This window comes from Zalophus californianus, chromosome 15, assembly GCF_009762305.2.
Source record: "Zalophus californianus isolate mZalCal1 chromosome 15, mZalCal1.pri.v2, whole genome shotgun sequence".
Taxonomy (NCBI): Eukaryota; Metazoa; Chordata; class Mammalia; order Carnivora; family Otariidae; genus Zalophus; species Zalophus californianus.
In genome coordinates, this window is record NC_045609.1 from 17,715,770 (window position 1) to 17,729,370 (window position 13,601).

A 13,601-nucleotide genomic window follows, 5' to 3' on the forward strand; every position below is an offset into this window, starting at 1 on the left:
TTGGGCCTGCCATCACCCCGCGTGCCCGCAGCACCCCTACACACTCACCTAACTTTATGTTCTCCTCAAGTCCCCGGGAGCTTTTAGGGACCGGGGTCCATCTGCCCTTCCCCCTCGGGTCCCTGTTGCATGGGTGGAGCTAGGCACCTTCGTCAGCGGGCGTGTGCAGGAGACCGTTCGGGAGGGGTTGTGAGCTTCTCTCTTCCCCGCAGGAGTGATCATCAAGAGGAAGAGTGGGGAGATCCCCTGCCCCTTGGCCGTGGAGGCATTTGCTGCGCACCTTAGCTACATCTGCAAATACGATGACAAGTACAGCAAGTGAGTGAACAGGCGGCTCGCAGCCACGGGAGGCCTCCTGCGGTCTCACGGGTGCGGACTAGAGGTTGCTGGGTGCTCAGGAACCCCCCAGCTTCAGAATGAACGGAGCAAGCCCCTGTGAGACAAACTCCTGAGCCCTCGTCCTGGCCTCTGGGCTCACCTGTGCAGCCCCCTCCCGTCCGGGCACCCTGCCTCCTCCCCCACCACCCTTGCCCCGAGGGGCCCTTCCTTCCACTCACTCGGGTCTAGCCTGCACCCTCCGTCCCCCGGCCAGACTGCCCTCCGCCCGTCCCTCACAGCTGCGGCCCCATCACATTGAGCCCTGGTTTCCAGCATAGGTTACATAACTCTTTCCACTTTGGATGCCCGTAGCAGGTGCACACCCACAGCGCCGTAACAGGAACTCAAGAAGCGATTGCTAGTGAACCTGAATGTGACTATTAATTGCCAGGGTCGAGCCTCACAACCTAGAACAAAGTTGGAGTAACCCCAAAGACAGGTGGGCGTTTACTCAGTCCGCTTGGAGGGGAATCTGCTGGATTTCATGGCAAAGAGAGAAAACCGAGGACCCGGTTCTCCCTGGAAAACTGAGCCTAGGTTCGGAGGGGAGCCCCACTCCATTGGGAGTCCTTGAGCAAATGTTTATTGCACGCCAGCTGTGTGCTCAGCACCTGCTGATTCCAGGCGGTTACTACAAAGAAATCCGCGTCGATTTAATAAACACGTTCAGGACCGCTCTGGGCTGGTGGTGGTGAAGATACTGACCCTCAAACACTCCTCAGTCTGGTGCAGAGACAAAGATGCGATGGAGGACACAGTGCAGGGATGAGTCCTAAGTTGGGTTGGCCCTGGAAGGGCCTCCCTGAGGTGACATCCGTCCTGGACCTGAGGGGAAGGCGGGGGTGGCAAAGAGACGTGCACTCGGGAGGAGGGGACACATTGCAGACGCCTGCAGCTGAGGGTGAACTTGCCCTTGGGACGCGGAGGCAGTTCAGTGTGCCCGGGACACGGCAGCCAAGGAGGGCTCTGGGAAAAGCTCGGGTCGGAGCTTCTGAGCCTCACCACGGAAGGCCTGGCTCCCTGTTCCAGCATCTCCTTCAGCGACCCCACTCCCAGCCAGTCCTCTGATAGGAATGGTTTTCATCTTCTTAGTCTCAGGTCAAGTTCAGTGTGACAGGGCCTCAGCGGGAGCCAGCCCCCAGCCTGCCTCCCACCCCCGCGGCCCCTCGGTAGCAGCACTGACCGTGATGAGGCCCTTTGGGACCACCGCCCCCGACACGGGTGCCCGTGAACCCCTGGGGTCAGCCTCTCTTATCCCTCTGTCCTCGTAGGTATTTCATTTCTCATAAACCGAACAAGACCTGGCAGCAGGTGTTCTGGTTCGCCGTCAGCATCGCCATCAACAACGCCTACATCCTCTACAAGATGTCCGATGCCTACCACGTGAAGAGGTACAGCCGGGCGCAATTTGGCGAGAGACTGGTGAGGGAGCTGCTGGGCCTGGAGGAGGCCTCACCAGCCCACTGATGCCACCGCGGCCAGGCTTAGGTGAGGACCAGGTCCGGGAGGCAGGAGGAGGGAGAGAGCCTGCCGTTCTGACCTGCCCAGCCAGAGCCCTGGGGCGCCCCTGGGTGGGGGGGGGAAGGGGGCGGGCCCGGCCTCCACAGGGCCCAGGGTGGGCCTGGTCAGATGACGGCTGCTCTCCCGGTTCCCCTTCAAAGAAGAGCACGTCCTCCCTCCAGAAGCTGCCCACCCGGTGCCGGGATGGGCGCCGCACCCAGACTCTACATGCGGGCCCGGGCGCTGTCGGTGGCCTTTGCCCAGTGGGGCACCGCATCCTCGGGACACCCATGGAGCTCACCTCAGCACGGGGGACCCGGGAAGGCTGTCGCCACCAGAGGCACCGGGGATGGGATGTGCCGTAGTGTGTTCCGCTAGAAGGGCCTGCTCTGTGAGGGTGTAAAGACGTGTGTGACCGGGTTCCACCTCGTGCCGTGTCTGCAGGTGACCAGAAGCGAGCAGGTCATGCTAAGGCGGTCGGGCGTGTGCAGGAGACTGGAGCGTTCTCTGGCACTTGCCCCGTGCAAGCCGCTTAGAACGGGTCTCCTAGAACAAGAAACAAACTGGGTGCCGTGAAAATGCAGGGATGAAATGGGGGGAGCGGTTGCCAATTCTGATTAATAAATGAGGCGTCCCTACTCATTTCATTTCTCTGGCTGGTGGCCCGGGGCGGGGGGTGGGGGGAAAGGGGAAATGCCAACAGAACCGCAGTGATGTGTGATGCTATTTTTTATTTTTAAATATATCTTCAGGTTATTTTCTTACTGTTGCTTAAGATCTTCTGTAAAAGGAAAATATCCCCCTTCTTTACCGCCCCCTCCCCCACCCCAGCCGTGACTCCTTGCATGAGCACAGTTCGGCATTCCAGGCCCTGTGACTGTACCGGGCTGGAGGGGGCAGCTGGCTTCCAGAACGGACGTGGTTCCATTCCATTGAGGATCCTGGGGAGGGGGGGGGGGGTCTGTGGGCCTTATGCTTTGTCACAGACATTGCCATTGGTAGAATTCCTTGTTTCGAAAACGTGTAGTATTGCTGAAGCAAACAACAAAAGGTCTGGGGAGGACGCTTGCTCCGCCCCACCCCCCGCCGCCCCGGCCCCGTGTGCAGTGACCTGGCGGTGTCCACCCTCGGGGCCCTGTGGCCAGCACACCCGAGCCCTGCGATGGGCCGGGGCCCCCAGCTCCGTCGGGTGTGATGTCCCGCAGGGTCGGGGGCTCGCGCGCCCGGGGACTGAGAGCTGCACACCCAGCAGCCAGCAGCAAGGGCTCCGCTGACTTCCCACAGCATCCGGGGCTCCTTGGGAGTGTCTCCGGGGGAGGCCTGAGCCCGGCTCGCCCACTGGTCTGACCATCCCCCACAGCTGAGAAAGAGTGACTTCTGGAGTTACTCGACCCCCCCCGCACCCCAATTTATGTAGCCCCCTCATTTTTTACAAATGCAAAATCTATTCTACTCAGGCTTTGGGACTTTCTTCCTTGTTCACACTCAGTTGATTCCAGGTGTTGCCGGCAGCATGCTCCTCAGCTCCATGTCATTTCCGTACCCTAGGTTCATGAGGATCCCCCTCGCCCTGTGGTTTGAATTCGATGCCACGGATTGTAGGCCACATTTTCAATTGTGTTTCAGAACACCTTCGCCGTATCCTTTAATTGGATTGAAAGCACTTTTACCACATGGAGAAATATATTTTTAATTTGTGATGCTTTTCTACGAGGTCCACTCTTTCTGAGTCTAATGTGTTTCCAACACTTGGGGAGACTCTGATGAAAGCTGATGAATTTTCTTTTCTGTCCAAATAAGTAAAGGAAAAAATAAAAGTCTATTTAGATGCTGATCCCTTTTGTTAACATGTGAATTTCTTTCCAACGTTAGGGACAGAAGTATGGGCTACTCTTTTAAGACTTGACTTCTCGTTCTATCATCTAGTGTGTAGGATCTGGGACTGTTTTTAGTATCCTATGCCCCTGAGCAGTTAAAAAAAAAAAAATCGGTTAAGTCTTTTTTCTTTTTTAAGATTTTATTTATTTAGAGGCGCCTGGGTGGCTCAGTCGGTGAAGCATCTGACTTTGGCTCAAGTCATGACCCCAGGATGCTGGGATCGAGCCCCACATAGGACTCTCTGCTCGGCGGGGAGTCCGCTTCTCCCTCTCTCTCTACCTCTCCAACCCCTCTCATGCTGTTTCTCTCTCCCTCTCAAATAAATAAATCTTCCAAAAATCATCTATGTATTTATTTGACAGAGAGAAAGTGCACAAGCCAGCCCTGTGAGCACAGCTGTACTCTAGGTGCCTGTGTGGGAGAAAACCCCCACCTGCCTGCCAAACGGGATTCCTCCTTGTTTCTTCTAGTCGGCATTGCATTCCACATCCTCCCAGAGAGGCACCGTTGGGACGGTGGGTGGGTGACTCTGCGTTACCAAGTAATTAGAGGGGGGACTTATACCATTTCAGTGCTCTGGGTTTTAAGTGGTAGATGCCTGTTTTCAGATGAATGCTTGAAGCAGACAGCAAACTTCTAGTGGAGCCCCTGCAGGGTTGGGAAGAGTTTCTGTCCTGGAAGGAGGAAAAAGTGACGTGGAGTACTTATTAGGAAAACCTGCAAGCAGGGGGACCTCGCCCCACCGATGTGAGGCTCACAGCCTTGGGGAATCGCTCCAGTTAAAATCCACCTGGCTCCAGGATCCCCGTGGGTTTGAAGGCCTCAGCTTGGCTGCTTTAGTAGCTGGTGCCTGCTGGTGCCGGGGGAAGGAAGTGGCTGTCACCAGAGGGGGTGCTGGCACAGCCTCCGCAAAGGCCGGGAGCAGGTGGGCACCTGTGCATCCCTGGCCGGTGAGACCTACCTGGGGCCTGCCTCAGCGGCGCACGCTCCCCTGTGGGATCGCTTTGCTGCAGGGCCTAAAAAACAGAATAAGGAGCTTCCTGATCCCTGTGGAAAATAAAACAACAAAAGCCGAGATGCTTCTCCAAAGAAAAGCTCTCTTAGACCAGATGCCCTGAGCTTCATGTGGTTTAAGTCCCAGTCCCAGGACTGCGACAATATTCAGAATTAGGTAAGGGAAGCCTTCAGAGAAGGGAACGTGGGTGAGCTTCTATTTGCCTCCTTCCTGATCAGTTTCTTTATTTCATTCACGTTGTTTCTTCTCCCCACATTTCTGCTGCCCCCAAAGCCTCAGTTTTGAACAAGGTCTGACTGTGGTCAATGGGGAACGTTATAATACTAAGGCCATATTTCAAAACTCAGGTGAGTTACATCGGAAAACCTTGGTGTCTGGATCATTCTGGGCAAAGACATCCGGTTTCTTGGCTCCATCAGACAAGGCCCAGCCACCAGAATCGAAGGAACTCTACGGTTGTTGCAGAGAAGATCGCAGACGCCAGGACAGGAGCTGGGAGGCTCTGGTCATCATGCATGGCCGTGCAGTGCCACTGTCCTCGGGAACCTGGCCTCAGCATCGGGCAGTGAGGGAAGCGGGCAGACCCACCCACGAGATGGAGGTGGCAGCTGGCATTGCAGCCCATGCCTTCTCTGAAATTTGGGGCACTCACCCTGGCAGGCACGAGACACCTTGGTTGGTATAGGGGTGGCATATTCCAGAAAAGACACCAGATATGGCTTTGGCATATTCCAGAAAGGACAGAATCAGCCTCCTCAGAAGGCTGGAGCCAGACTGTATCTGACCAAAAACTGCCAATTTGTCATGCAGTCAATTACATGTAAGTGTCTTTGGAAAACACTTGCCCCGAGAGCCAATTATGTTGGTGCCAATTATGCACAGGTGCCCATTTTCCAGAATGTTTCTGGAAAGCATGGCACCACGTGTGAACAAGTTAAAAAGTGGTCCTCTCCCAGAGGTCATAACCCAGCAGAAAGCTCTGCTTTCCCAAAAGCTCTCCCAGAAGTCATAACCCAGCAGAAAGAAAGTTTCTTATAAATACCAACATGCGGTTACAAAATTTTTATTCCTTCCATTCTCCCTGTGGCTTATACTTGGTTCTATTTTCTCCAAGGAAATAGGGTACTGACCTCCTTCTCCAGCCTGACAACCGGTGTGAGGGTTTGCTTGTCCCCAGTTAACTTAAAACGTCCCACCTCATTCAATAAGAAAGGGTCACGACTTCAACAAAAGTAGTGGTAGAAAAAATCATTCACTGGGAAGATGAGATTTTAGCTCTTAGCTCTTTCCCTAGCCTTGGCTGTCTTTCTAAAGTGCATCTATTCCTCAAAAAATTAAAAACAGTACTACCAGGGGGTGCCTGGGTGGCTCCATTAGTAAAGCATGCAGCTCTTGATCTCAGGGTCGTGAGTTCAAGTCCTATGTTGGGCATAGAGATTAAAAGAAAATTGTACTACAATATGATCTAGCAATTCCACTTCTGGGTATTTATCCGAAGAAAATGAAAACACTAATTTGAAAAGGTATGTGCAGCCCCATGTTCACTGCAGCATGATTTACAACAGCCAAGACATGGAAGCAACCTGAGTGTCCATCGATGAATGAACAGATAAAATATTATATAGCCTTTAAGAAGAATGAAATCCTGCCTTTTGTGACAATGTGGATGGACCTTGAGGGAGTTAGTGCTAAATGAAATAAGAGAAAAATACTGGGGGCGCCTGGGTGGCTCAGTCGGTTAAGCGTGTGCCTTCAGCTCAGGTCGTGATCCCGGGGTCCTGGGATGGAGCCTCACATAGGGCTTCCTGCTCGGTGGGGGACCTGGTTCTGCCTCTCCCTCTGCTACTCCCCCTGCTTGCTCTCTTTCAAATAAAAAATAATAAAAATAAATTAAAAAAATTACTGTATGATCTCTTATATGTGTAATCCAGAAAAAAATATATATATATATAAATTAAGTTCATAGATCTAGAGAACAGATTTGTAGCTGCCGGAGATAGGGGACGGGGAGTGGGAGAAATGAGTGAACTGCTTTTTTTTTTTTTTAAGATTTTATTTATTTGACAGAGACACAGCGAGAGAGGGAACACAAGCAGGGGGAGTGGGAGAGGGAGAGGCAGGCTTCCCACGGAGCAGGGAGCCCGATGCGGGGCTCGATCCCAGGACCCTGGGATCATGACCTGAGCCGAAGGCAGACACTTAACGACGGAGCCACCCAAGCGCCCCACTTTTTTTTTTTTTTTAGTTTGATAACAAAAAAATAAAAATGCACTGAGTTTCATAATTGAGAGCTTTCTCCCAGTGAATAGAATGTAGAAGGAATGAACAAAAGAAGGATGCAGGGTATGTGGTGTCTGTTAAAGAACAGAACAGTTGCATACATATTTTAAGTGTAAATTTAAGATCTGGAGTTGTGGGATTCTGGGATTGTTTTATTGAAGCATTTTGTAGTCACTTTCATCCATTTCAGCATAATGCCATACATAGCTTATTGTGGCTTTTTACAGTGTGTCCCCTTATCAGTACTTACCAGTACTTATCAGTAGAAGTACGGTGTCCAAAGTGGAACAAGTGCTGCACTCGATCCTGTGCCAGTCCAGGCATGAGTCCAGGCCAGGCCACCATCCTACAAGAAGAGACGACCAGTTAGGGGGTCCTGGAGTCGAGGACAGTGGGTCCCCATAGAAATAAGATGGTAGGGGCAATTGGGAAAACGGGGTGACTTAAGTTGGGTGGTGAAGCACTGACTTCAGGAGGGAACGTGGCGTTTGTCTCCAGACTCCCTAGTCCCCTTTTCCACGTGGTGCATGTCACCAGGAGTCAGGCTTCAGCTCCGAGGGGAGAGCGATTTCCAGTGTCTAGAGCTGCCCAACACTGGGACAGGACTCCAGAGAAAGCAGGGACCACTCTGCCCGTTGCTGAATGTCTTCCACCAGAGGCAGCTCACAACATTGGAAGGTCCCAGAGGGCGTTCTGTGGGCAGGAGGTGGCCTTAACCCCAGGCTGTGGGCTTGAGCAAGACATCCCTGCTCGAGAGGAGCCGAAGATAGCCATGAAGCCAAGCCCTGACTCCCGGCTCCCGGGCAGAGGCTGTTGGCGATGAAGAAGGAACCCAAGTGTGAAGACGCTTGCCTCTCTCTGGAGGATGCCCCCAGCTCCGAGCTGCTCGCCTTCCTTCTTCCTCTTTCTCAAATGGAGGTTCCCACTTCCTCCCAGTTCAGGGATAGCTGCCATCAGAAACAGCGAACTCCGTGTCAAGGAATCTGGAAAGATTGAGATTTTTATTTGAAAATTTCTTTGCACGCTTATCTTGCTTTTCCTTACAGTTTTCCGTGAAGAATCTTCAGGAGCAAAATTTTAATCTTATCGTGAACCGCACCTCTGTAGCCCTCGGGATCTCACACGACTACGCCCCATCCCTTTGGTGAAGATAAAGCCGACCCTTCTGTCAAGTTTTTGATTTCACACTAAGACATGCTTGCAATAAATTTTTACAAATTTTGTATCTCATGAGCTAAATTCTGAATTCTAAAACATGAAGTATGGCATATACATAAAAACACACACACATAACACATACGTATAGACGTGATTTAATTCCAGTATCTCATGTGATTTTTATTTCTTCAGCAAAGTTTGTCTATAGTCAGCAACTTTGAAATACAATCAGAGATATTGCATTTGCTTCTCTCTGGTGGTTTCTTCTGGGGGCGGGAGGATATGATGAAGGAAATTCATGAAAAGCATCATGAACAATAGCGGAAGTTGGACAAAGCCTGGCGAACCCACCCTACGGATTCTCCCAAAGGTAAAGAGGGATGGCAGGTCTTGGGGACACCTGAGCCTTCTCAACTCTGCTGCTGATCCTGGGGAAAGTCAGGGGGGTGTTCCTATGGGGGCCCTTCCCTATCTCCCCCTCCCATCTTGTTCATGTTGGGGTCGGGGGGGCAGGTGGGATCAAACGGTCTCCACCATCAGAGGCCGGACTGTGCAGCCTGGTGCCCCCTCAGCCGCTGCCGTCCCCACTGCCCGTCATCTTCCCCTTTTTCAGAAGCTTCTGGAATTGGAAGCATGAAACTGGAGTGAGCATCAGAAGGGGGGTCCTCGTGAGCAAAGTGAGAGAGGCAAGGAAAAATGCTTGTGATTGAGAGCTAGGATGTGTGGGGACATCCACAAAGCAAAAGGGTCACCTGCGACTCTGGCTGTGGTGGTAGTAGGCTACGAGACCAGAGGGTGGGAATTGTCATCAACATAGAAAATCTTAATGTAGAGCAAAATGTCAGGTCCTACTTTCCAGCGTTCTTTTTACACTTCATTACAGAGGAATAAAAAGATGTGGAGAAGTGTGTGCTTTTCAACTCAAAATCAGAATTAAAACACCACAGCACATACTGACAATGCTTTACGTTCTTCTGTAAGCCAAAAATAATTTTCTTTTTTTAATTATTATTAGTTTCAGAGTGGAGTTCGGTGGTTCATCAGTTGCATATAACGCCCAGCGCTCGTTACGTCACGCGCCCCCTAGCGACCCCCATCGCCCGCCCCCTCCCTGCAGCAACCCTCAGTTTGTTTCCGCTCGCCCCGCCCCTCCCCTCCTCCCTTTTCCCCACAGAACTTTGGTGAGCCCCAGAGTCATTCCCTGACTTCCCGCTCGGTGCGGAGGGGACAGTCTGGGGCATTCCTCCTGGTACCTGGGTTCTTCCTTTCTGTTCTCCGGCATCCTGGCTCTCGAGTCTCCCTGCCCCATGGGGACTCTTATCTCCTCTCAAGGCGGGGTGGGGGATGTGGATCCTTTGCATCAAAACATCACAAGGGCGGAGGCACCGGGGAAAGAGGAGAGACTCTTCAACAAGGAGACAGAAGGCCCTTTAGAGCCGGGAATGGATGACAAGATCTATATTACTGACCCTCGGGGCCCAGCCTTCCATGCCGTCCCTTGGGGCTCATGGGAATACTCAGAAAATCCAACAGCTGCTTTCTGGTTTGAGAGAGGGGACAGCAGAGGAAAGTGGACCAAAGGTCATTTATTTGTTTATTTTAAAGATTTTATTTATTTGACCGAGAGAGACACAGCGAGAGAGGGAACACAAGCAGGGGGAGTGGGAGAGGGAGAAGCAGGCTCCCCGCGGAGCAGGGAGCCCGATGCGGGGCTCGATCCCAGGACCCTGGGACCGCGACCTGAGCGGAAGGCAGACGCTTAACGACTGAGCCACCCAGGCGCCCCCCCAAAGGTCATTTATTAAAGAAACTTTTATTGAGCTCTTCTAAACCACTAGATACCAGGGATGAACAAGAACAGTCTTTTCTATCAAGGACTGCCAAGTAGTGGGAGACACACACACAAATACCTCATGTCACCAGAGTAATAACAGAATATGAAAAAAAGTAAGCCAGGAACAATGACCATATTTTCTCACCAAGAAGTGGGGATGCATTGGCTGAACCACATTCTGTCACCGGGGCAGAATGTTTTTAAAGGAAGTGTTAAGAGATCTGTTTGTGCCATAGAGAGGTTAGGTGTGAATGTGACTTCACAAAATGAATGTGCTGTGGGATTTGCCACTGGGAGAGTCTTGCGCCAATAGGTGCAAGCCCAACAATTTCGCGCCCCAGTTTAATCACCACGATGCTACGGGGCCAGAGAGTGTGAGGTCCATGATGTTAAAATCTGTGCCTAAAGGAGAAATGATCAATCTGGAGGGAGGAACCTCCTGAAGAAGTCAAAGACAATTGGACACACGATGCTCTGCACCAGGCACACCCTGATGAGGGGACAGGGGCTGAGTGGCCCCCACACCCCTCTCCCCAGTCCCAGGAACTAGAAGAAGATGGAGTAAGCCTTGTCAGGATGCCCTCACCTGGCTGCCCCAGCCCTTCGCAGCAACCTGACCTTGTGGTAGCAGTCACTTTCTGGCCACATTTACCATCCCCCAGGACAAAAAGTCTAGCGACCATGAGTAATCAAACCCCAAAATCGAGACCCATGACCTGCAAGATAAGTATATTCATGGAGATAACGGGATGACATCCAGAAGGACTGTTGCCCAGCTGTAGACTGTAGAAGGGCGGGAAGAATGAGAAGATGTAGTCGGCTTTATCTGAGTTCAACAGTGTTACAATGGCAAAAGGGAAATATTTAACCACTTGGTCTGACCTTGGCTCAATCATCTTCCAAACCAAATTTTCGGTCCACCCCCTGCCTTCCCGGAATGCGTCCACCTCCTCTGGGATGACGCCTTTCCCATGTCTTCCCAGCAGAGGGCAGCAGAGTACACCTTATGAGCCGCAAATGAGGGTGCAAAGTGCAGAGTTGAGTCAACAAATGTGAGTTTGGGGTGGGGCGGTATTCTAGGCACTGTGGATACACAGTAAGCAGGACCCACAAAGTCTCTGTTGATCCAGAGCAAGGAGAGAGAACAATAAGCAAGTCACCCAAGACCATAAAACCCTCCTGTCACGGGGGCCAGGAAAGGGAAAGGCCCTGCTGCCGAAATCCTCCAGCAACTGCACCCCGGGGGCTGGTTAGGCGCCAGGCACCTCTAGGGACAGCTGACAAGACCAAGATCTCTGCCCTCCTGGGGCTTACATTCTAGCAGTGGGATGGGGACACAGGAAAGGAAAAGGTGGTTGGGCAGTATTTTAAAAGCTATCAGGTGTTTGGAAAAAGAAGAAATAGGGTTTTGTGGGATGCCGGGGCGTGGGGCAGAGGGACGGGTCAGGTTAGGTTCAGAGGCTCAGATGGGAACACGTTCCAGGGAGGGAGTCAGCCCAGCAGCATCGGGCTGCAACCCAACCTCAGCCTCGCCCGCTGGGGTCAAGTGGGGATGCTGGTTCCTCCCCCCGCCCCCCCCGCCCCCGCCAGGCCAAGTTGGGGACCACTGGTCTAGAGCGAGGGTGCCTGAGGGAGAGCAGGGCTGTGTGATGGGAGGGTGGTCAGAGAGGACAGCAGCCGCTCAGCGGGACAAGGACGGTTCATCCCATGCTGCCGGAGACCTGGGAACGTGAGCACAAACCAGCAAGGAACAGGGGGCAGGGGGTTACCTGGCCTGAGGGGCAAGGACAGGAGATGATGGTTCCTGGACTGGGGAAGAGAGAGGGGGAGAGGCAGAGAAGAGAGGGAGAGGAAGGGGTGGGGTGGGAGCAGCCTTGAGCCCCCCCTGCAGGGGGCCAGGGGGATGAGTAGCCCATCTTTCTCCTCCCCACCTCATCTCCTGCCATGCCCCCAGGAGCCAAACCCAAACAGTCGGGGGACCGGGAGCCTCCCCAGAACCTGGGGGAGAGCAGACAATGGCCCTGAAGAGGGCTGTCCAGGCCCCGGCACAGGGTCTGTGGGCCGCCGTGGACAAGCTGCTGCGGTCCTGTATGGACCTGGCTCTGGAGGGACTCAGCTTCCAGAACTGTCCCCTCCTCTCCGGGGCTCCCCTGGATCCCTGCCTGGACAAGGCCGGTGGGCTCTGGCTTCTGATGGGGACTTTGGAGGATGTGAAAACGGGGCTCTGTCTGCTTCCATGTGGGGAGTAGTCCTGAAAAGCCAAGGGGAACGCAGAGTTGGTGGGTTCGGCTCGGGGCTCAGACAGCCTGGAGGCTTCCCTGCAGTCCCCCGTGTCCCTGTCGCGGGCCCGCGCAGTACCGCACACTTCGCGGGAGAGGGCAGGAGAGGGCAGGAGAGGGCAGCCTGGAGCAGTTAGGATGGTCCTCCCCGGAGGGACTGGGCCCCGCGCAGGGGGCCACGCAGAGCCCAGGAGGCCCAGGGCCCAGGTCACTGGAGGGGCTGGGACAGGCCTGGTGCAGGGGAGGGGTGCGAGAGGGGCCCCCTCAGCCCCCCACCCCACCCCAGAGCAGGGAGCCGGGCCGACCCCATCCTCAGAGACCCCGCGGGGTTGCTGCTCCGCCCACACGGCCTTGCCCTCTGTGTGGGTCCCTGGGGGTCTCAGGGGCGCAGCTGCTTGGGCAGGAGGCTCCTGCCGGTCCAAGCGCTCGGAGACCGCCCTCCGTGGATCCGACTCGGGGTTCAGCCTCTCCAGGGGTGGGCTCTCGCTCGGCGCTAGCGGGTCAGCAGCCTCTCTGGGCCTCGGCGTCCGGGGGTAGGAATACCTGCCTGGCTTCCTTCCCAAGGACACTGGGACGACATCGGGGAGGTGAACACCCAGACACCGCTGTCCTCATTAACAGCACTGTGGGCTCAGCCTGTGGAGTGGCAAGCCCGTGCCCCGGGGCTGCTGCCTGGGTCCCCTCATTAGCCAAGGGAAGGCTAGCAAGTAAGACATTAATTCCCTAATCAGCTTGCGAAAATTGCATAGACAGATAGATGATAAGAGACTGATAGATAGATATCTTTGCTAAAATAAACTGTGCCAGAAGTTGGCCTGGACGTCCCATTCTGGGTCTTTTCTAGCTCTGAGATTTCATCCTTTGCTTTCTGGTATCTTATGGATCCGAGGCAACCAAGGTCCAGCCTGGGAGAGCCACCTGCACAAGGAAACCTCAAGGGACCCCATGATGCCCTCCATTCCCCCGCTGCCTGTTGGCGGTCTGCAGTGCTGGGTCGGGGAGGAGGGGCGGAGGGGAGGAGGCCCGGCCGCACCCCTGCTTGTGTCTCACAAACGACCGTGGCTCATCCGTGAAGAGGACTCAAGAGCAATCCCAGGTCTGATGTGTGTAGTGGCAAGAAGACCTGTTGTGTGACTAGATACGTTTTAACAAAAAAAAGAGAGAGAGAGAGAGAGAGAGAGGGAGGGAGGGAGGGAGGGAGGGAGATGAATCACGTGGCCTGCGGTGTGTGGTGCTTCTGAAAGTTAAGTTCTGGATTGGGTTCCTGACTGGTCTTTGT

At 53.8% G+C, this 13,601-nt stretch overlaps 1 protein-coding gene across 4 annotated transcripts in view; it reads left to right on the forward strand.

Moving 5' to 3' along the window:
- Positions 1-8,346, forward strand: part of PGBD5 (piggyBac transposable element derived 5) — a 106,406-nt gene extending 98,060 nt beyond the window's left edge. The window contains exons 6-8 of one of the 4 annotated variants that reach the window (XM_027596901.2): positions 213-318; positions 1,650-1,866; positions 8,098-8,346. In XM_027596901.2, coding sequence (XP_027452702.1) covers positions 213-318; positions 1,650-1,845 — 302 coding nt within the window. In that variant the 3' untranslated portion in view covers positions 1,846-1,866; positions 8,098-8,346. Of the gene's footprint in view, positions 1-212; positions 319-1,649; positions 1,867-2,039; positions 3,947-8,097 lie in introns of those variants that run through there. The other 3 variants (XM_027596900.2, XM_027596898.2, XM_027596899.2) reach the window with 3 other exon arrangements.
- The last annotated feature ends 5,255 nt before the right edge of the window (positions 8,347-13,601 follow it).